Source organism: Catharus ustulatus, chromosome 8 (assembly GCF_009819885.2).
Source record: "Catharus ustulatus isolate bCatUst1 chromosome 8, bCatUst1.pri.v2, whole genome shotgun sequence".
NCBI lineage: Eukaryota > Metazoa > Chordata > Aves > Passeriformes > Turdidae > Catharus > Catharus ustulatus.
This window is the reverse complement of record NC_046228.1, coordinates 3,253,244-3,276,707: the sequence shown is the minus strand read 5'-3', so window position 1 is coordinate 3,276,707 and position 23,464 is coordinate 3,253,244. Positions and strand designations below refer to the sequence as shown.

Genomic DNA, 23,464 nt, shown 5'->3' with positions numbered 1-23,464 from the left:
TCAACAGCATCCCAGAACCCCTGCCAGCAGCACAGCAGCACTGCTGGGTGGTCTTCTCAGCCTCTGCCCTGCTTGGTGATGGAAAAAAATAACCAGGAAGGCTGTGCAGCTTTTTTAAAACAGCAGACCAGATCCCAAGCACAACAAACTCGCTAAGAAGACATTTCAGTGGGTGTGCATCTCTCAAACCAGCACAGGGACAGAAAGACTGCACAGAAAAGGGAAGAAAACCACAGGTAGAGAAACTGCAGCTTTTCCCTGTGCTGGTCACATGTGATCTGCCAATCTGAGCAGCACCTGACACCTGTGATCAGAAAGAAGCTGATACCTGTTGTGCTGAGACAACTGAACATCCCTCAATGGAAATTCCAATGTCCAGTGCCAAAACAGGGCTCAGGGGGAAGAGGCAGTGTCTGGGGAGACTGGGAAGGCAAAGGGAGAAGAAAAAACTCCTTGGCTGCAGCAGAAAACCACCATGCTGATGCCTCTCCTCAGCACAGGACTGTGGCCAAGGAGAAACAGGGGTCATGGACTGTTTCCAGGGGTGCACTTGAGATGCTCTCACTGGGATTGAACGTGAAGCTGTGGCCTCCCAGAGCTGTGCACACTCCTTGGGGTGATGGGAGCCCCCCTGTCTGACTGAGCAGGGGGGTTTGGGTTTTCCTGCTTCAAACCAGCCCCAGAATGAAACCAAACATGAGTGTCAGATGTGAGGGAGGCAGAGGAGCACAGCTGGGGGCTGCAGACAGGTGACCACAGAGCACTGGTAGCAGTAAGGGTGAGTTTTCTGAAATGGCTCAAAAAGAAAAATTCAGGATACCCTCATGATGCACTTCCAGGCAGGAGAAGAACAAGAATCATCCCAAACTGGATATCACTCCAGGAGATCTCCAAAACTGCCTTACACTGACACCTAGGAGTTCCATGTGGATTGATGCAAAGCATCAAAGCACAGGTCACACACTGTTTACAAGAAAATTAATCTTAAAGCAAAATCTTGGAATCAAGAGGCTTTATGAAAAGAATTTTACCTTGCTCTTTTGCCAAATTTTGATGGAAAAACTTTGCTCAGACCCCAAGGGCTCATGACCCACTTACCAAGCATGGCACTGCTGAATTTGGATGGACTTGAGTCAGAGTTAGAAGGGTAGGAGCTGGAGGCAAACAAACAAAGCGTGCGACTGTGCCAGCTTGGGAGGGGAAGTGTACAAAAAACTTGGAACACAAACATTTTGTGACTGTTACCAGCACCATTCTTCCCAAGCATGGAACACTTTCCTAGAAGCTGGCTACCTTTAGGGCACCCTCTGTCCCACTCCAGTATTTTGGTTGGATTGCTGTTGCTGATTCCAGTATTTTCCTCTTTCTTCTGCTTTTCTTTGTTCTTTCTTCCTCTCCCACTTCTCCAGATGTGCTTGTGCTGGAGGAAAGCTGCTCACTCTCAGCATTGTGTGCAGCTTGGGCTTTCCAGCATCCCTTTTCAAAAAACAGTGGGGCTCTAAGTGCCTTTTCAACAGATCAAACAAATAAATAGGTAACAGACACATCAAGTCATTGTGCCTAATAACTTCCCATAGTGGAAGTAAAGGAAATTGGAGATTTCCCAGGAAAATGGCCAGAGTAAGGCCAGGTTTTCCCAGGCAGCATCACACAGAGGAATTGTGTTCTCTTAGCACCTGGATCACCTTAGCACAGGTGATCAATGAGCAAACCAAAGAAACACCAAAAGCTGGGTGGGACTTGCACTGCAAACTCTTGTCTTCTCGAGTTCAGCTCAGAGAAAAGCTCAGTTTCAGAGCTAAGCACAAGTTAAAGACATATTTACCACCAACTTTCCAAACTTCCTCCTAGAAGGACAAGGTGGTCAAATGGATCTGCTCTGGTTTTCTCTTACAACCCCCCCACTGCTGCAAATCCTTTACAAGGTGATTTTTCACTTAGCAAAGCACCTGTTTTCCACCCTGAGCACTGACAAATATTTCTGTTTACAGTCTGAAACTCTGTCATATTGAGCAATTCATAATGTCCACACACTCCTGTTGTGTCAATATTACCTGACTGCCATTTCTCTTTCTCCTCCTGAACTAGCTACCATGATTAACACTGCTGTTTGTGTTCACAAGGGACCTCCTTTGCTTTACTGCAGCCCATAGCATCCCAAATCCTAAAATGATCCCAAAATACCGACAGGCAGGCCAGTTCTGACTAATTCCAAGGAACTTCAAACCCCTCTGTCAAACAGGCAGCTCTGCCCATCCCACAGAACTCCATCCCTCCCTCTCCAGGGAAGCACCACAGGTTCCTTTCTGCTTTAATCACTTCTAACTCTGAAGCACTTTTCCATCCACCTTCCAGCTCTCTGCACACTTTCAGAGTTCCACATTAACACTCCAGATTTCCTGTAGTTCAATCAAGTTTAAAGTCTCATTTTTTGCTCTCTCCCAGTTACCACTCAGCTGTGCCTGGTGAAGCACTTATAGCAACCATTTAGAGTGGTCAAAAAGCCACAATAATTTATCAACTGATTTTGCACCCTCTCTACAGCAAAGCACAGCGGGTCCTTATCTCTGAATAATTTTCATTTCCTGAGGTTTTTTTTTCTTTGAGACATTGCACTGAGCTAGTTGGGTTAGATCATGAATAGGAGCAAAAGCCAGCCTGACACCAGAGTTTCAGGCTGAACAAACTAAAATTGGGATAAATTGCCTAATCAGAATGAGAACAAGGATGTGATGGCTTTACATAAAAATGCCAGAAATTAAGGAAAAAGAAACACTCAACATTCAAAACGTAGCCTCTCATAAACAGCAAATGTCCAAAGCAGAACAACAGTTGTTAACACACAGGCAGCACTGCACCTCAAAGACCAAGCAAAAATAACCTAAAACCGAATAGCCAACAGCAAACTAAATTGTCAGCATCAGTGATGGCTGGTACCACATCTAAAAGCAATTTGAGCTTTAATAATTCAACACAATTTAATTTGCTGGTAGTAGGAAAGGTGGAATTTGCTTTTTCCAAAGGATGACGTGGATGGATATCCTATCTCTGTAAGGTACACCCCAATTTGTGGTAAGTGCTGGGCTTGAGGCCAAACACACAGAGCACACACACAAAACACACAGGACACACACACAAAGCCTTGGTGTTCTCTGGATCAGGTCCACAAACCACAGAAACCAAGATCAAACAAGAAATTCTCCGACAGATTTAGCATTTGAAACCACGCAACATCCCCGATATTTATTTTACCCAGAAGACCTGACTAGAATTTTGTTTCAGAAATTCTTCAACTTTGCAAGGGTTTGGTGGAATTCCTTTTCATGCCTTGCTTCAGCCTGTAAATATCAGTCCCAATGCTAATGACCCAACTTGTGAATGTACAAAGGGAAAACAGAGCTTCATGAAATATTGATACACACTTGGAAATTTGACAATTATCTCCAGAGCTCCTTGGTAAAACCTGAAAGCAAATAAATAGCAAACATTTCCTGCACTCATTAAAACACTGAAAAACAGAGAAAGAAACCTACTCATTATCCATTTGACAAATATATCCTATTATTTTTAATAATGCACAGGCTTCCAATGCATGAAATGTACAGCTTCTCCTGTTAAGAAACCATTGGGTTTGTGGATCTAATTTTAAGAAATGCAATAAAAGTCAGTGATGTAGAGCTGGTTCTTTTTGCAGGAGAGTAAAAATCCTTCTCCTATTGAAATCATTGACAGACTCACCATTTTTCAAGTGAGCTTGACTCACTGCCCTACTTTGGAAACTGCTCCTCCAGAAAGATATTCTACAAAAATTACAAATAATCACTTTGCTGGCGTTTTTCATGCAAGCTTCAGAAACAGAAAACTGGAGTGAAAAAGAGCTGAGAGCCAGAGTGTGGGGCTGCTGGTCCATGGGATGCACATCTGTACCTTATCTCACAGCAGGGAGAGGATCCCCTGGCTCTCCCTCTGGCCAGAGCATGGTTTGGGAGATGCCACACTGCTCCAAGGGAGCCTGGGCTTTTAGGATGAACAGCAAATACAGAAAACACCTTCCCTGCTGAATAAAAACGAGCCCCAAGGAGAAAACTTCCACTGCAGAGCATGACAGGTTGTTTGGCAGTGCCCTGATGTTATTAGTTATTAGTAATCCTGGTTTTGGGACCTTTTAGCCCTGACTGCAGATGAAACTAGAGCACATTCACTGCAGACAAGAATGAAATGGAAATTTAAGACTCTTAAGCCAAATGTTTCAGCTGGTAAGATAACAGCTCCCACTTTTATGCAGGTCTACTCAACATGAGGAAGAATTTGAAGATGGGGAAAGCTCGATAGGAGAGATTGCAGGAATTGCTGGCCAGGTGGGATAACTAAAGTGACATTTAAGCATTCCTGACTATTTCAGTGTCCCAGCAGGATGGTCTAGATACTGACAAGCTCTCTGCTGTCCACACTGAATCCTCTCTTTTATCCTTCATAATATTACTTAAAACTCCTTGCACTGACAAAACAAAAGATACACACTTGCATGAACTACTGTACTTTTTCAATTTTCACTTAAACCTTTCTAACAAAACACTCAGAAGATACCAGAGAACAAAACAAATGTGTGTGACATCTCCATTCCTGTTTTTTTTTTTCCACTCTGCAGATATCAGTGAGAGACTCCAATAAGACACTGGGCCATCCTAAGAACAGGCTGATAATCTATAGGGTCAGTAAGGAAATGTGTAGGAGGCAGCTCAGGGATTTGGAGTGTTTAGCACAAGCGTCAGGAAACGTGTTAAGGTTAAGAAGAGCAGCAGGGCAGTCAGGTGGGTATTGCCAGGTTCCTGCATCCCACCACCTTACACCTCCTGATGCTCCCTGGATGGAGGGAACCCATCTGGAGACAGCACCTCCACATCTAGAAAATACATGGCAAATGTTTCCATGACACCTCAGTTCTGATCCTCTTTTTCTGACTTTTTTCATGGAAAGTATATCCTAAATTATTTCTTATCACTGTGTTTGCTGTCTAAACAAAGTCCCGTCTGCTTGTTTGCTCGCCAAGCTAGGAAATAATAAATTGCTTGATAACCAAAACAAGACACTTCTGGCAAACAATGAAGACTGCAGAAGCACTGATCCAAATGGATAATGACTGAGACACTGATTATATTTTTGAGATTTTTTTTCCTCTCCATTTTCATGTCCATACATATCTGCATACATAAATAAAACATGGGAATGCCATCTTGGCTGTTCACACCAGTATTTATTGAGGATCTCCACCAGCAGATAAGCCCTGCTGGTTTCCTTCTTACTGTGACAATTTGCTCATGTCTCACATTACAAAGCTTAAACCACCCTTTTTCCAGGGACTGTGATGTTTTTGGGAACTGCAGAACAGTCCCATAGTGTCATTTCTCCCAGCCTCTCCTTGCCTGACACTGCTTTCATTTACAAGATGAGGCAAGAGGCCATAATCTCCCTTGACCACACAATATTTTTTGGCTGAGATTCAGGGAGGGGATGCTGCAGGTGGGGAAGGACCCCAATCCTCCAGCCCTGACCCCACTGCTGGAGTGGCTGTTCCAATGCGGAGCACAGCTCACACATTTGGTGGCCGTGTTGAACTCTCTTTGCGAACAGAAAAATGGAATTCATGCCTGGCAAACGAGTTTAGGTCAAGGGTTTCCAAACTACCAAAGAACTGGGGGCTGATCAGCAGCAGCCCCAGGGCTGAGAGGTTTCCCTGTGGGGGCTGTGCCACGGGACCCACGGTTAAGCCGATTGTTGGCCGCACACCCCTGCACTGGGGGAGAGGGCGGAGGAAGGAGAGCTGGGCACTAATCTGCTCCATCTGCTCTGCAGCAGCTAATTGGATTGAGGGTGCAGAAGGCAAGACCCTGGACACAGCATTCAGAACCTCCAGTTTCCCTGAACAAAGCTGCTTCAGCACTGCTGCCCAGCACCTCTGCCCAAATCATTCCTCAGGGCACCTCCCTGCCAGAGGGGCAGAACTGAATATTGGAAACACAACCCATGTGGATCCCACTCATGTGAAGCAACATTTCATCTCAAACAAAACACTACCAACAGCAGACAAAAGAGATTAAAAATTAGCTTTCTTTACCAAAAGTCAGCAGAATGCTGTTAATGTCAGGTTTTATTAAGGTGTAAAAGTCAAAAGCTCGCCTGCCAGTTGCCATCTATAAACCTCACTAATACCAGTCCTACATCTGCAACATTTATTCTACATCAGTGGCTTAATGATGTTGGTCTTCTGCTTTTCAAGGATTCAGCTCAGCACCTACTTCGCTTTTAAAAATAACAGGCAATTCAGCTGTGCAGCATTTTCATTAAACTGGGCTGCAGTGTGATGATATGAGAATGACAAGGAGAAGAAATATAAAAAATGTTTAATACAATAATAATAAGAAACCTTTAAATTTTTTTTTTCCCCTCTGTGAACACGAAGTTTGTAGCTATGGAAACTACTTATGAGAAAGCTAAAAAAATGTCAGCAAATACAGTCAGAGAATGATCTGGATACATGAAAGTCCTAACAATGCTGGAGAACCAGAGACACAGGGTGAAAGAAAAGTGTAAATTGAAGATGACAACACTTGTGCATCTGACAACACGTTCTCCTGCGACAGGCCAAATTCATTTTTATTGCCATGGCACTAAAGTCAATGAATTGCAACTGGAATGAGTTTGACACTTTATATTGCTTTTGATAAAACCATTATAAAAAGCGTATTTCAGCCTTTAAAGAAGTATTTCAAAAGGATATTCTCTGCCACCAATGCACTGTACGTGCAGATTGGCCAAGATAATCAGTGTTATATCAAGATATAGTCAAGTCAACAGCACATCTCTTGCACATTCTGTTCTTTAGCCACTCACCCTACTAAGGTGGGCAGTTGGGGTCCCTTCAGTTTTAAGATCCACACATTCACGTGCTCAGCAGAGGCTGGTGAGGGTCCTTCTGAGCCTTTCAAAGCCTTTCACAAACTCACTGTGAGCTTTCCAGCTACTTCCCTTATCTTTTTGCATATTAGTGTCTTGATGCTGTGACCATTGGGACAGCAGACATGAGCAAGTCCTGTCTGCTTTTGTATTTTTGTAAGGAAGTCATGATCCCAGTTAAAAACATGACTCCATGTTTTTGTTAGCAAGCTCAGTGCAGAGTTTACCTGGACTAACACACTCGCTGGGAATGGCTCCAAGGACATGCTATGGTCTGTCAGGTCAATGTGCAAATTAAATCAGATTTATTCAGTGCACGGAGCTTCCCTTGGTGCTGTTTCAGTCCGGATTGTTAATTGGGCGGCCTTACACGGACACGCTGTGATTCCATGCTGAGGTTTGTACAGAAAACACAAGGAAGAAAACCTGAAGTCAATTTCTGAGCTGTCCACTGTACTGGGCAAAGAATAAATCAACATCAGCAAATGCTCGGGAAATTTGTATTGTGTAGGAAATATCCTGCTCAACTTTGCACATAGAAAGTTGTGGCAATTTAGCGTAAATGAATTAGATTAAAAGAATTAATAGTTTACAAGAGTGGGCAAATATCACTCTTTCAGCCATCTCTGATGGGCTCTTTTAACCATCCTTTAACAACCATCAAGATTCTTGCTCCTGCCTATGCCCTTTCCTCTTTGTGCAGAGTTTCAGCCTGCAACTATGTGTGGTTAACAAAGTTTTTATCTGTCACAAGGGGGGAAACACCAACAAAAGGCATCACAACGAGGTGTTAAAGAGTACAAGCAGAGCTGAGCTAATCACAGTGAAAGGTATTTCTAGCAGGGTTCTAAGCTGATAGAAGAGAGGATCAGTCCCCTTCACACTGGAGAGAATAACTTGTCCAAGGAGGGCAGCTGCCCTTAGCCTGGCTTTCCCTGCTCAGGAAAAGGTCAAGCTTTCAACCAAATCTTACAGCCAAGTAATTTTTCTCTTGCTTCCTGATGATACCCACCTGACTTTACAGGGCAGCCCTGCTCCTCATCCCTGTGGGAAGCATCTTCCCTTTTGTGATAATTTGCTTTCATATCTTCATGTGTAAATGAAAGCTCGATGAACCACCTAAGACATATTTTTGCAATGAATCACCATTTCTCATTTAAGCTCCATAAGTCCAGCATCAGAAACAGAAATTTGGACCAGCCCCTGTTTGGGAGAAGTCCAGGCTAGCTACAAAAATACAAGACTTCTCATCTGCCAACTGCTTTACTACTAAAACATTTGGTTTAAAAAAAAAAAAAAAAGGAAATTAAGTAATTTAATAAAAATACTAGCAAACATCATAAATTGAAGTTGCAGAATTTGGAGGCAGAGCTGCAGCAGTGTGATCAGTGACTGGGAGATACTATTTTTGCTGACCTGGACTGACAGGGCTGGCCACAAACCTGCTCTGGCTCAGCCCTGCTATTGCCACATGTTTGTCACTCAGATCTTGTGCTCACTGCTGGTGATCCTGAGGATGGTGAGGCTGCAGGAGCATTCCTGTCAGCTATTCCTGACCAGGTCTCAATGCCATGGAGAGCAGCAGCTTTGGCAGAGCTGTGCCAGGGGAGTTCCTGGCATGGGAAGCCAGCTCATCTCTGGAGATGTCACTACCACCCCAGCAAAGGCTTTAAGGTGCTCATTCACCACCTCCTCTCCATACAACCCTGCCAATCCCAGCAAGGGCAATTTACCCAACTTATTCCTGATTATTTTAAGAAAAGCAAGGCAGCTGCAGCACTGAATCTCATTGCTCCTTTTCCCTTATTTGACTGTGCCAAAGCAAGAGGTCCCTAAACATGTGGCACGTGCCTGTATCCCTGCCCAGGATCCTGCCTCTACCATCAGGAAAATCAGGCAGGAGAAGACACCTTCCTCCTTGCAAGCCCTCTGTCCAAACTCCAAAGTGAACAGCAGCTGTGTAGAATGCACTCAGAGTGTCAAACTCAGCACAACATGACAAATGGGGTATTTAGGAACAAACCACTGTATAAGACTACAATGCATAGTTCAACAAGACTTGATGATCTGGGGCTTTTTATGTCATCCATATAACATGACTGGGCTGCAAGATGCATTTTATAACCCTCTGTTGACTGGGAATACATTAACCTACACTGACAGAAAATATTTGCAGCCATTTGGAGAGAGCTGAATACTAAATTTGCTTTCACCTTGTGACTCGAATATCCACAGCCAAAGCTACAGCCAAGAGAAGGCTCATCGCTCCTGAAAACACATCCTGCCTGTTCCTGGCTGGCAAATACAATTTTCCTGGATTTAGCAAGGTTCTGCCATCCACTCGAAGCTTTAAAACATCTTAACATATTTCTAACCTCAGCTTATCCCCTCATGGGTAAGTGTGAACAGTCCTGTTTAGCACAGCTCAAACATCTACAACCATCACACACTTCCCCATTTTTAATCCTTCCATGTGCCATGTGCCTTACCTTGGCTTCTACTTTTAAAATATAGTTTAACAGGAAGAAAACCTCTCAGGCTGTTTGGAAAGGGAAAAGGGGAAATAAATAAAAATGAAGACAATTTTACAGGTCCTACTTCAGCTAAACCTTTCAGGGCCTTCAATGAGAAGATAATCTTTCTGTGATTATGGCCAAACCCTCTCGTTGCTTGGCAACACATAATTAAGGAATATGTTTTCAGATCCGCTTTGCAAGCTGGCCATTATCAGATGAAATTACTGGAGCAACAAATGTCATCCTCATGCAAATGAGATGGTCGTAGGCAAAAGAAGAAAAAAAAGAAAAAAAGAGGGTTGAGTAGCAAGAAAGAGCTCAACAGCACAGAAATGCTGCTGGCTGAATTCTGGTGCACCGGTAATTCTGGTGAAGGAAAGGGATAATTTCAAGATTTTTAGAGAACAGGGTTTGCAGTTTATAAATGAGAAGCAGGGAAGGAGGGATCTGTTTCCCATGGTGGAGGAGATTGCTCCCAACCCCTGTGCTCTGGAGGTCCTTCAGCCCAGAGTTGTCGCTGCGTCGGCATCGACCGCTCAATCAGACACAGCGCAAATAAATGAACATATTTGTGTTCCCCACATTATGCCAGTTCGTCTTCTTAGCTGCATTTATTTAAAAATACTGCCTGGATGTACTACTTTAGCATCTGATCCATGTCAACACAGAACATGCTGCCTAATACTGAAGCATTTTTTAGAAATCAATACATTACAGCAGCCACATAAAGGACCCATAAGCGTGAAAGGACCGGCATTTACTTCCTAGCTGTGTAATTATGGTATGGCAGGGAAAGGGGTGTGCCAAGTGTCTGCATTTTGACAACTTTATCATTTCCACTCACAAAATCATTCTTTATTTAGATTCCTGTGGAATGGCATCACCAGTTTGGCACGGTCTCGATGCCTATAAATGGTATCCCTCTTATTAAAGCTTTGTGTGTGTGCGCTGGTACGACACATTGTTCAGGAATCATTTGTATGGGAGTTCAGCTGCGCTGCACAGGGAGAAAACTCCCTGCTCACAGGGTCACTACTAGCAAAAAACATTGCAAGGGGTGTCCTTCCACATTTTTTTTCAAACAAGTCAAGGCACAAATGAATGGGTTTGATGAATTCCCTTGTATTTCTCTAGATGATTTTGGGAGTTAGTTTCTATCAGGCTCTGAGTGCCACATCTCCAAAGTGGAGGAACAGAGCCTGCTTGGATTGTTCAGCTTTTCATCTGAGCAGCCAAGAGCCTGAGCGTTTCTAGAAAGGGAAGGGAAGTCTAGGAGCCACCATTCATTTTTATTGCTCCAGTGGTTAATGACAGGCTTTTAGTTTTAAGCACAGCCCTATTACTTTAACAGCTCTATCGCTTCACTTACAGGCATCTTGAGAAGGAAATCAAGGGGTTTATTTTGTATGCCTGATAAAACAGCAAATTAATAATAAGAAGAAAAGCCTTAGGTAATGGCCAAAGGTAAGTCGATTCTCGAATAACACCATTAACTATCTGATGAATTTAGTCAAAACAATGCTAACCATTTCCTCGGAGGAACACGTTTGTGCCTGATAACAGCAGTAAAAAGTCAATCTGCAGCAAACCCTATAGTCCTAATTGCTCAGCCAGCACAGTGTCTAATCTCCTGTTCTCGACAAACAACAGGAATGGCAAGATTAACCCTGGAAGCATTATCTGAGATACCGCTCACGTTTAACTGAAGTTGGCTAAACAAATAAAATATTTGGAATTTAACCACAGAGCAAGAATCAGCACCTTTAGCTCTGCGTGGCCAGCACAGCCCTGCAAAGAAATCCCCTTCACCTCATTTTCTAAGTAGTGTCTAATATTTAGGCATGAATCCCCATGATATTTGACTGTGGGTTTTTTGAGGGGTAAAATAAGCAACAACAAGGTGGTTCTAAACTACTGTATGGACTAAGCCCTTGGGTAATTACTTGGTTCAGGCGACGCCATGGTGGAGACGATGACGGGGGGCCCCGTGCGCCTGCTGAGCTTCGGGTACGGGGAGAGCTGGGCAGGGAAGGCAGGTCCTGCGGGTGCCAGGCTGCTGTCCCCTGCTGTCCCCGGCCGGCGCAGGAGCTGGGGGCTGCTGTGGGGGCTGGGTGCCGGTGAGGCCACCGCTGTCCTCTCCCTCTTCATCAGCTCCATGGGCACGGTGTAGGTGGTGGGGTACGCCGTCTTGGGGTTGGGGCTGGGGCTGGCGTGCGGGTTGGTCACCGTCATGGGCACGCCGACTGGAGCAGAGTAGGCAGAGGGGGGCCGTGGGTGTGTGCTGCAAGGCAGGGGGGTGTTGTATCCCGAACCAGGGAGGAAGTGCGGCCCCTGAGGAGCCCCCGCGGGGGCTGGGTAGGTGGTGGTCTCCAGCAAGTGCTGGGTCGGGGCGCTGGACGGCCGGCGGTGTATCTCTACACCTCTTGGGGACAGCGGCTGCAGTGGTGGCGGGTGCTGCGATGTGCCAGGGCCATCCATGGTGGGCACCCCGTACTCTGCCGGGAGCTCGCTGCGGTGGCTGAAGCTGTTGGAGCGGGTCCTGGGGCGCAGAGCCCCGCTCCTGCGCTCCTGTCTCTGCAGCTGCATCTCCGCCTTGTAGTTGTGGGCGATGCGGGACAGCACGCGGGCCTGCCCCAGGTTGGGCGCCACCGACTTGATGTCGTTCTCCTCCATCATGGCCAGCAGGTTTGGGGAGTCGAAGCCCTGCTGCAGCAGGGCAGCAAAGGTGCTCTCTGAGACACCCTCTGCACGCAGCAGTGCCACAAACTCAGGGTCAAAGCTCCTCTTGCCCTCCGGCCCAGGGAAGTTGGGGGGCACTGGTGGGTGGGAAGGCGTCGCCACCGCCGCCTCGTAGCTGTCGTAGGGACCCTTGGCACCGCTGCTCTCCCTGCCTGGCCCGTAGCTGCTGCCGGTGCTGGTGGTGGGATCCACCACCAGGCAGGTGGGGACAGCTTGCCTGGCCACCGCCTCGGGAGCCCGCTCTGCCCCATCGCTGTAGCCTGGCCTGCTGGGGAAGGCAGGCGGCTCTGCGCCGTACCGCGGGCCGGGGGGCTCCGTGCCGTACCACGCCGGGGGGACATCTCTGCCACGCATCCGCTGCCCATCCAGGGCCAGCTTGGGGTCTCTGTAGAGGCGGGTGGCATCCGGTGGGGCAGGTGGGCGCACCGCGGTCTGGTCCCAGGACAGCCGGCTGCCCGGTGCTCCGTAGCTCGCCGGCGGCCTGCCCGCCACGTGGTCACGGTAGTAGCGGGGGTCCTTGGGTGACCGTGCCGCCAGCGATGGGTCACTGTAGTAATCCTGGGGGGGCAGAGAGCCCCGGCCAGCCATGGGTGCCGGCCGGTCGCAGTAGGTGAAGTCGGGGACAGAGCCCTTCCTCAGGGGCCCCGGCGCGAAGGTGGCATCCTGGTACGGGTACGCCTCTTGCTTCAGCTCCGCACCGCCCTGCAAGATGATATCATTTGCCCGCGGTGGCTCGTACCAGCTGCCCTCACCGCCATAGGTCAGGGAGCTCCTCCGGCCCGGTGGCCTCTGGTACTCGAAGGCGTTCTCGCTCTCCCAGTTCCCCTCATACCAGCCTGCAGCGTCCCAGCTCTGCGAGCGGCCGATGTTGGGGTGCTTGCTGGGGATGGGCATCACCACGAGGCCGCTTGCTCTGGCTGACACGGAGAAGAGGAGGTGCCTTCCTTCTCAGCGCTTCTCCGGCACGCATCCAAACCGGACCTGGCTGCGCCCGAGCCCTCCTGGGACTACAGAAACCACCAGCCGGCGGTTTTGCCTTTCCTAGCGCCGCCTGAATTATTAATCCTCGGTAACCTGAGCGGGCAGAGCATGCGGCGGCCGGCGGAGGGGCTGCCCTGGCCGTGAGCTGCAGCCGTGCAGGAGAGCGGCCGCGCTCGGCCCAGATGCTTTATCCTGTGCCGCTGGGGACGGCGCGCACATGGACAACTGGCCGAGCAGTGTGCGGGGATTAGGAGCTAAATAAAACCACTAAAGCCCTCGCTCCATGTGACATCATTTTAGCCCGATGAAATCTCACGCACTGACCCAGCCAGCAACCTCTATGCAATTTTTCCCCCGGGGAGTGATGGGGTTTTTTTTGTTTGTTTGTTTTTAATGTTTTTGCTTTTTTTTTTAAACATGTGTTTCCTCTCCCCCCTCACATGCTGGGGAGGATGTCCCAGCACCCACCGGGGATGGTGGATCCGCTCGGCCTCGCACAGGCGCATGTAAAAATAAAAAAGAAACCTTCAGTGTCAGCTCAATCTTAATCCAGCCTGATGAAATGCTAATCCACTGCACACAGCTAAGGACAAATTAAATGGGAGCCAGCAGACAGGCCGAAAAAAGGCCAGTGCAAGACACTCGGAATATGAGAGCGATTAGAAATTAGGTATCTGTTTAGCACTTTATGAATATTATAATTTGTGCTGGAAATTACATTTTTTTTTGTAGTTTCAAATTAGCCACGCTAACTAGGCTCCAAAAAAGATTTTTTTTATAATATTACCATAATACCTAAATCCTTTCATCATCCCAGGACAGAAAATTGTGGAGGTGTAATCTGCAATGTATAATTTTAAGACCCTAGCACAGGTCACAGAGAAGGAGGGGAGGATCAAAGGATCTAAAGCCTGGCCTAACAAAGCAAAAAGGAAAAGTAGACTTCTGCCCATTATCTCCAGCTTCCTTTGGAAAAAATGTATGTTTATGAAATACGAAAAAACTCAGAAACATCACACAAAACTCAATTTGCAGTGAGCAGTATTTCAACATTCATGTGGATTAAGGTTTTTTTACACTTAGAGTGGGCAAAGGGATTTAGACAGAATCATAGCACAGAAAATTGCTGTTTGGGAATGTAATAAAAATTTCCATATAGAGTCATTGTTTACAGAAGAGATATTAAAATGGCTCTCCAAAACACATAACCCAAACTATGACAGGCTGCTCATGCTCAAGTATTCCTTTTCAAAGAAGGAAATGCTCAACTGCTCCGCATTTTGCTGACCACTGCTACAGAGGCAACATTTTATTTTTTGAATTAAAAAATGCAGATGGAAACAATTTTGCCTTTCTCAGCTACGACCACAGATTTCCTCCCCTCCAACACATCCTCTTCCAGGACAGACCCACTGAAAGGAGGAACAGTCACCTTCCCTGGCCCGTTTGCAAGACAGCTTGAGCATTTTTCCCAGCTAATCCACAATAAATGTTTAGTGCACAAGCCATCACATGATGGACCATTGTGCTATTATGATAGCTAAATCACTAATACAGTCTAATGCTTATACTTGCCTATCATACTAATACCTCTGGGCTATATTTCTGACCCAAATACTGACAGGATCTTTGAGTAATCCCTAAATTTCTTTATTGCAGTAAATATTACAAATCCTCTTCAAACATTCTCTCCGCCAATTCCATCCTCAAGAATCAGGATCTTGAAAATTATGCTGAATTTTACACAGACATGCAAAACACGGGGCCCAAAATATTATTTATGCAATTCTCCAAGAATATCTGACTGGCATTATACTGAATTAACTAACAAACTTCAGGCACACTGGAAAATTTCTTCTTTTGTGAGAGTCAAAATGGGAAGACACATTTGTGGCTTACAAATAAAGCAGAGAGTATTTTAACCAACAAAAACATTTTATTGCTACAACATTTTGCTAAAGAATAAAATGTATTCCCAAAAGATTGGTGCTATTTGTTCTGAAGCAGCAGAAAAAAAAATCTACCAAAAATGTATATGACAAAATAATAAAATCCTGGTCTGTAGATCAAGGGCATCTTCCACCATTGTCTTCAAAGAAACTACTAACAAACAGTCACCATGTTAAGCCCTGGTTGACAATGGAAAAAAACCATCCACAGAGAAATGAAACTTCAAAATGCTGATTTTCTACAACTGCAAGGGAAGTCAGAAGGGAGCTTGAAGCATTCACTACCTCTGAAAAAACCAAGGGTTACTTTAACAAGCCCTTGGGTCGCATGACGGGCACACAATGGAAACCTCACCCAAACCAACACATCTGTGACTGTGGCTGTGCCCTGCCCAGAGCACACAAGGGCGACAGCAGCACCCAGACAGACACCTCCAAACTCCATCCCACGCCCAGGAGCACATCTGGGCTCTGAAAACCACCCTGGCATCAGCCTCCCATGGGCAGGAGATGTTCTCTTCTTCCAGCTCTTCATAGGGGCCAGGAAACCCTAACTGGGGACCTGCCTCTGGAACACTCATGCATATGGATGGTTTATCCAATGGAACAAACAGATTATTCCTGTGCTCCAAGCCAAGCAGAGGCAAATGCAGGACCAGGGGCTGAAGGATTTGCAAGCTCCCTGCAGCCAAGGGCTAGATGTCCTCTTTGGAGGGCTCTGCTGGCCCCAGTTTTTGTTGCCCAAGAGCTGTATCCAGTGGAGATGCTGTGGCCAGGAGCTGTGGAGCTGGGCTGCCTCCTGTGCCACCACGGCAGCAAAGGAAATGTTACACCCTCAGTGAACCAAGAAATGAATAAGAAATGATCAGAATGAAATATTTATGGATGGGCAGGAAGGATCTTGTCTTTTTCTGCTTTTTCAGTTTTAAAAGCAGTCCCCTTGCAAATTCAAGCAGCATGGGCAGCATGGCAAGTGAGGTGACTGTCCCCCTCTACTCCTCACCTGCAGTGCTGTGTCCAGCTCTGGGGACTCAAACAGAGCAAGGACATGGAGCTGTTGAAGGAGTCCAGAGGAGGCCACAAAGATGATTCAAGGGCTGAAACACCTGAGCTAATGGGAAATGCTAAGAGAACTGGGCTTGTTCACCCTGGAGAAGCTTTAGGATGATCTCATCACAGACTTTCAGAACCTGAAGAGATCCCCCAAGAGAGCTGGAGAGGATTTTTTAGAAGGGTGTGGATTGATAGACATGGGGGAATGACTTCTCACTGTCAGAGGGCAGGGTTAGATGGATATTGGGAAGGAATTGTTCCCTGTAAGAGTGATGAGACCCTGGCACAGGTTTCCCAGGAAGCTGTGGTTGGCCCTGGATCCCTGGAAGGGTCCAAGGCCAGGTTGGACAGGGCTTGGAGAAACCTGGGACAGTGGAAGGTGTCCCTGGCCATGGCAGGGGGTGGAACCAAATGAGTTTTAAGGTCCTTTCAAAACTCAAACCATTCTGTGATTCTATTAAATTCTATTAAATAATTCTGTTCCTATTTCTGCATCCAGACCCAAGTAGGATGGCCAGGAGAAGATACAGATCCCACTGTGTTTCTTGGGAGTGCAGGAGGCACCAGCACCCACACCCTCAACATGAGGGGGAGACAAGGACTGTGGAACAGGCAGATAATTTATTCTCCCTTTATCTTTTAATTCTAGAGGTATTTTGGGAAAGGAGAAAAAAAACACACACAGAAGGAAAAAAAAAAAAAGCTGATCAAGAGATTAAATGCTCTGGTATTTCAGATCACGTGAAAAATGCAGAGTTTTGACTTAATTCCCTGATTTTCAGTTTAGCATTGATCTCATACATGGTAAATTTGGCCACAATATGTGGTTACCATGCAATGACCATAAAAGTCTGCTCTGAAAAAAAGGTGATGACAGAGTAAAAGAAAGGTGGGCCCATTGCTGAGACCCTGCATTCAAAACTGACAGCAAAAAATCTGAGCCTGGAACCCTCCTGCAGTGGATGTAAAACAAGCAATGCTACTAAGCGCTGTTCTCTTCCCATGAGGAAAGTGTTTTACACCTAAAACCCAGGGTACAAAATCAGCATGCTAAATCTGCAACATAACTGTGTAAACAACATTTTTGGAGTCCGTAGCACTGACTCAGGAGAGGTTGGCTGCAAAATTTCATTCATATTGATATAAAACATTTCATTACCTATTCTGAAAGTACATTGCTGGAAAAATTATTCTGTGCAGCAAAATAATACAGATTGGGATTAGTTTTGCTTCTTATTATTGTAAAATATATTGCAACTATAAATTTAAATCCTGTTTATATTGGGGAAAAATATTTTTAATGTAGATTAAGATGTTGATTTTTTCTCCGCAATTACTTTCTTCTGGGAGAGAGTGGAACAGAAACAACGTGCCAAATGTAATTTCTGGCAAAAACTGTAACATGCAGCAGTCTGGGAAAGGCTATTTCTCTTTCAAAGGCAAAGGAATCCTACCCCTGGTAGTGAAAAATCCTCTGGAGAACAAAAACATCTCTTGTTAATGGAGAGAGCAGGTATCAGGACACCCAGCCTTTATACCTCGCTCTGCCACTGTCAGAGAGTAAATTGTTTAATTTCTTACTTGCTGATTCCCCTTCCATCAAGAGGGAAATAATAATATACACCTCTCACACTCGGATGGTGTTAAGATTAATCAGTGTTTGTCATATGTTTTCAGGTGACAAGGTACAAAGCCACTGGGAGGATAAATGCTGCTGTCCTCCCTGCCTGGGCTTTCAAGGACTGTGTGTGATTGTGCCTAATGACCCCAAAGCTCAGGAAGCCTCTCTTGAACATCCTCCTCCCATGTTCAGCTTGCAGGATGCCAGGGAAGCAGAAATGAGCTGCTCCATACCGTGCTGTACCATGGATGCCATGGAGAAGAAAAGGAATGGGATGCAGTATGAGTAATGCACACACACACACATGCATGCACACCAATTGAAAAGAAACAAATTTAAAAGAAAAATAGGAGAGGAGAAGCAGCAAGAACGTGTTCCAAATCCTTTGAAACTACCGCATTTGCTAAAATTTGGCTCTGCAAAATCTCCCTCACAGTGGCAATAAGCACTCTGCCTAGATGGACTTTTTAACAGTCTCCTGAAATTAAGGGAGCACAAAGAGAAAATTAGCAGGATTGTGCTGGAATAATTTTCAATAATCAAAGGAGCAGCACAGCATCTGAAAGCACTCAGTGCTTGAAGCCCTGCCACATGCTTTTACCAATTTCCAAACCAAAAGCATCGATGCTTTGTAACTCCAACAAAACGCTCACAAACACCAACTCGGTGCCTTACAACAAAACACTCTGAAGATCAGCCCATTATTAAACAATCATTGCCTCATGGAACTCTGCATTTTGATGACTTTAAAGCAAAAAAACCAAAAGCTTATGTCCGTTTGTAACTCGATCCGGCAGCGCTGGGATAGAATGTGCCATCAGCATTGGTGTGACAGGTTCCAGGAATGCAGGAGCACACACTGCCCTGAAATGTGATGCACAAACTGGGACCAGTGACTGGGCTCACACACCATTCCCATCACTGACGTGACTGGAGAATTAAAGGTCAAAGGGAGCCCAACAGCAAAGAGCCTCCCATGCCAAAGCCAGCAGACGTTTCCTCTCCAAGCTGTATAGCAGTGCCCTTCTGAGTCATTCCCCAAGAATTCCCCCAAAATCCCACCAGGCACTATGAGGAGAGAGGATGCAAGGGCTTTTCCACTCCCACCAGCCAGCAATGTGCTGAGAAGGTGCAGGGAAGCACTTCATGGAAAGAAATGAGTGACCTTTCCCTTTATCCCTGTGGAGCTGCCTCTCCAGTGCTGTTTGTGCTGATCTCTGATGGAAGGGGTTGGGTGTAGCAGATGTGCTCCTTCCCACCCTCATGGCCAGCCAGCCATGCCTCCAGTCCCTGCCACACAACAACTCTCCATCTGGATATACCGTCACAGATGGGTGCCTTACCCCAATTTTCCCTGTGGAAAGAGGGAATGGCTGGGGTTGGGTATCAGGAAAAGGTTCTTTTCCAGAGGGTGGTGGGCACTGAACAGGGAATGGGTACAGCCCAAGGCTGCCAGAGCTCCAGGAGGGTTTGGACATTGCTCTCAGGGGTGCACAGGATGGGTTTGTTGGGGTGTCTGTGCAGGGCCAGGTGTTGGACTCAGTGATCCCTGTGGATCCCTTCCAGCTCAGACGTTCTGTGATTCTATGAATTATCTTCTGTGTATTTCAGAATGAGGTATGTACCAGAAATGCCCCTGTGAGCATGTTCTAACTTATCACCTCATGTTATCCTGCCCCCTGGCAAAGCCTCGGATGTTTTCCTGAGAAATTGTAGATATCTCATCCCTGGAAGTGTCCAAGGCCAAGTTGGATGGGGCTTGGAGCAACCTGGGACAGTGGAAGATGTCCTTGCCCATGGCAGGAGGTGGAACTATACGATCTTTAAGATCTCTTCTAACCCAAACCATTCCATGATTTGCCATCCAGGAAGAAAATCAAACTGCAGGTAACAAATGCAGGAAGGCAGAAATCATCTAAAACACACTTGCAGCTGGAAAAGAGAAATGCAGCTGTAAAACACACTTTGAGCCATTGGAACGAGCCTTACAAGCTCTTCAAACTTCAATCAGAAACCATTTTGCCTTTAAGCACGGGGAAACTCCAATAAAAGTTGGCAGAAACAGCGCTGTCACATTCCTGCTTCAACAAAGGGATAATAAAAATATCAGATGTATCCCTACAGCACACAGCTACACAGTCTCAAGGACTGCAAAATAAAAATCAATCTGGATGCTGAAGGGCGGGTGAAAGCAGCAGACAAGGTTCATTGGGCACATCCCTCAACCATTCGCAAAGATCTAATCTACGAATGCTCTTAAAAATAATCCTCTGGAAATCACATCAAGCACCTTGTCTCCAAAACTGGGTATTAGACTTTGAGGTCAAATCTCATCATTTTTAATAAGAATTCAGGATCAAGATTTGAACAGTATGCGTAATGAAAAGCATGGGAATTATATCTGTCCCAGAAAGCAGTAGAGAAATCCACTGTTAAATGAATATATATTGTAAATCTGAACTCTGCCATGCATGCCTGGGCTTTGCATAGAAAATAATTAATTACCAGACTGTAACACGGGCCTGGGGAGATAAACAGGCTGGGGTTCAGGGTGTCTCTTTGCCTTACATCCCCAGCTGATGCCAAAAGCTTGAAACATGTGCTTCCCTTTCACACCCACCACAGATAAAAACCAAGACCAAACAGGAGGAAATATTACTTCAGCTAAAAAAGCATTTATGTTTTGCTTTTTTAAAAGACTGGCCTTTTGTACTGTTGTGTTGCAAACCATCAAAAGTGAGCTGTATCTTACTGTGTTCCTTCACCATCCTTGCTCATGTTCATTTGCTGAGTCAATCAAATTATCTGTATCATCAGCAGCAGCAACACAGCTTTTTCTCAAAAATGGGAGTCAATCTATACTAAGGCTATTTTGTAACTTAACCTGTTTACTACTAAGTTTTGAGGTGCTAGATGGCAGCAGAGAGTGTTTTGTTTTAAATAAAAATTAAAAAGATAGTCTTAAAAAAAAAACAAAAACCAAATTAATAGTGTTAAGCTAATGGGCTGTATTAAAGTGTCACTAAGAAATGATCAATGTCCTCCAATTTTAAGAAATGCAAAACCAACTCAAAACCTGCTCTTTGAAGAAAGCTCCCTAATGAAAACCTTCACTGTTTTGGCACTTCTATCCATTACATCTGTTTGTGGGGAGCAAAAAATATAAAAGAAAAGTTGTGTAATGTGTTTCCCTGCAGCTTTATTTTAGTATAGCCAGATGTCCTACTCCTGTCAAAATATTTACCAGCAAATACTCAGGAAATCAGGATAAATTTGAAAAGACTGGTTCAGATCCAAACACCATCAGTCCCTGAAATAGTGTAATTTAGGAGTCAGATGTAAGGTTTTTTTTCTGGTATTTTGAAGGAAACCCCATCCTGTTCTCATCTGTTCCTGGGGAACTGATCATTTCTCATCACATATTTGGAAGCAGCCAATTTCCACCCCCTGGATGCTGCAGGCAGCTTCTGCAGCATTCTGGAGCTCGGGAAGAGGCGCCAGGGCTGCCCCCAGGCCCTGCTCCAACAACCCCTTCCCAGTGAATATTCTGGGAATGTTATCACTTTTCTGAGCAAGCCTTAAATACAGTGGAGGATTTACAGTAAGGAGAGGGAAAAAAAAAAAAAACCAACCCAGATACAATGACAACACGTTAATCCCTAAACCAGTTAATTTAAACGGGAAATGTGGTAAGGATGGAAATTAAGTTGATGGTATTGAAGTCATCAGCTGTAATTGTTTCTTAATTAATGACACGAAGTTGTAAAGCGTGTTACACGGAACCTTGTCTGGAGGCTGGGGAAAATGGAAAAATACAAGGCAGAATTAAGAGTCAGACATGTATTAAGTTCCCATCAATGTGGGTTTAAACACAAGGAGGACACAACAAAAGTATTTGCTCCTATTTTGGTGCATATGGCTCTCAAGTCCAGGGAAAGGGGAGCTCCCCCTCCTGCAACAGCTTGAGCCACACATCTACTATGATGCACACCAAATTAATGGAATTTTTGTCTGTAACCTTATCTAAATGTGTTTTACTCCTGCCTGGATGCCTGGGGCATTTTGTCAGGCTGGCTTGGTGTCTGGCTCCAGTCCTACATCTTGTCATGCACATTCCCCCATGGAACGTCACAGGAGGGGATGTACAGGAAAAACATCCACACAGGACTGGAAGCTGCTGCAGCATCCATGCAAGAACAACAGCACACCCCTGGACATGAGCTCCATCCCAAAGCACAAAAAGGACTCACATAAGCATACAGAGTTCTCGATTCAGCACAGCAAAAGGGTTGAAAACCATGCAATAAGGTCAATAAGCTTAAATAATATCTGTAAACCCACTGAGGTTGCTTGAACTTTCTTCATCCAGAGGATACTGTCCAATTTTTAAAAAATTCTTAAAATTTTAACAAAACCTGTTAATGACAAGTAATTCCCAAATATGCCATGCTTCTATCAGAGGAGGGATAATTAAGGGCATTACTTCTCACTGGTAAAAAGAGGTGTAATCCAGCTTTAGTATGAATTTGAAGTAATTTTCTGAAACCTCCATAAAGCTAAAGACTTAATTTTGGAAAAGCAAAACATCAGGAGCAGCCAGACAGATCTTCATTTTGCATAAATCAGCACAGGGTGCAATAGCAGAAGATCTGACAAGCTAATACTGCTTTTTCTCTAGGCTAAATGTGGTAAGCAACCCTTCCTTAAAAGCCTGATAGTTTATGTTCTTTGAGGTGGAAACTTAAAAAACGAAGTACAAAAAGCTTTATGGTGGGGGGGAAATCCTTGTACTGTGTTTTATATTCATGGAACAAAGAAACTCAAATCCACTAGATAAAAAAGGTCTACATTTATTCAAAATAAGTCACTTTTACTCAGGACAAGCAGTTTCTTCTGTGCTTGATATCATCTTTAACTCATTGTTTCTCATCAAATGCCTAGTGGTGATAAGGATTTCCTGAGATAATAAGATTCTATTTCTAAGCAGTAAAAATAAGTATTATCAGATGCTACTTGGTGTGCAAATTTGCAAGAATGGAAGAAAATTTCTCCACCCAAATATCAAATGTTCTCATTTTGGCTACTGTTACATTATATAAAGCAGCAAGAATTGGAGGCAGCCACTGCCCAGAGTTGTAGTTTTAATGTCTATTTTCCCTTTTGTTTCCAGGAGCAAGGTTCCTCTATTTTTTAGCATGAGGGGATTGTAGCTATTGAATGAGAAGCTATTCCATAGTCTGCTGTTAGTGGTGTGTGAGCCCAGACCTCAGGGACACATTGTTCAAATACTCCTGAAAAGCCAGAAACATCACAGTTCTTCAGGGGCACTTTTGTTGAGGGTTAGTGTGGGGGTTTTTTTAACAAGAAAGTACACAATAAGCAATAATTGACATTGTGATTATTAAGTCCATTTCTGTGGAGGATAAACTGAAATGCAGAGGTAAAAATCAGCCCTGCCATAGATCCAGCTAGGTACCAGAATGCAATGGTACCTACCATTACACAGTGAATTTATTCAAATATCACTGGACATGGTCTGCACTGACTTCTGGCACAGGGGGAAGAATGGAATACAAAATTTCTGCCCTTCCTTGAAATGAATTAACCAGCAGAACTAATGCAGCCACAGCAGGGATAACTTCAGTGATGTT

At 45.1% G+C, this 23,464-nt stretch overlaps 1 protein-coding gene across 3 annotated transcripts in view; it reads right to left on the bottom strand.

The window, feature by feature from the left end:
* CTBP2 (C-terminal binding protein 2) overlaps positions 1-23,464 on the bottom strand; it is a 131,389-nt gene that overhangs the window by 27,699 nt on the left and 80,226 nt on the right. The window contains exons 1-2 of one of the 3 annotated variants that reach the window (XM_033065646.2): positions 11,958-13,158; positions 11,414-11,924 (exon numbers count right to left, since the gene is read on the bottom strand). The exons of 1 other annotated variant lie outside the window; for it this stretch is intronic. In XM_033065646.2, the coding sequence (XP_032921537.1) occupies positions 11,414-11,924; positions 11,958-13,103 (1,657 nt within the window). In that variant the 5' untranslated portion in view covers positions 13,104-13,158. Of the gene's footprint in view, positions 1-11,413; positions 13,159-23,464 lie in introns of those variants that run through there. One more of the 3 variants, XM_033065645.2, reaches the window with a different exon arrangement.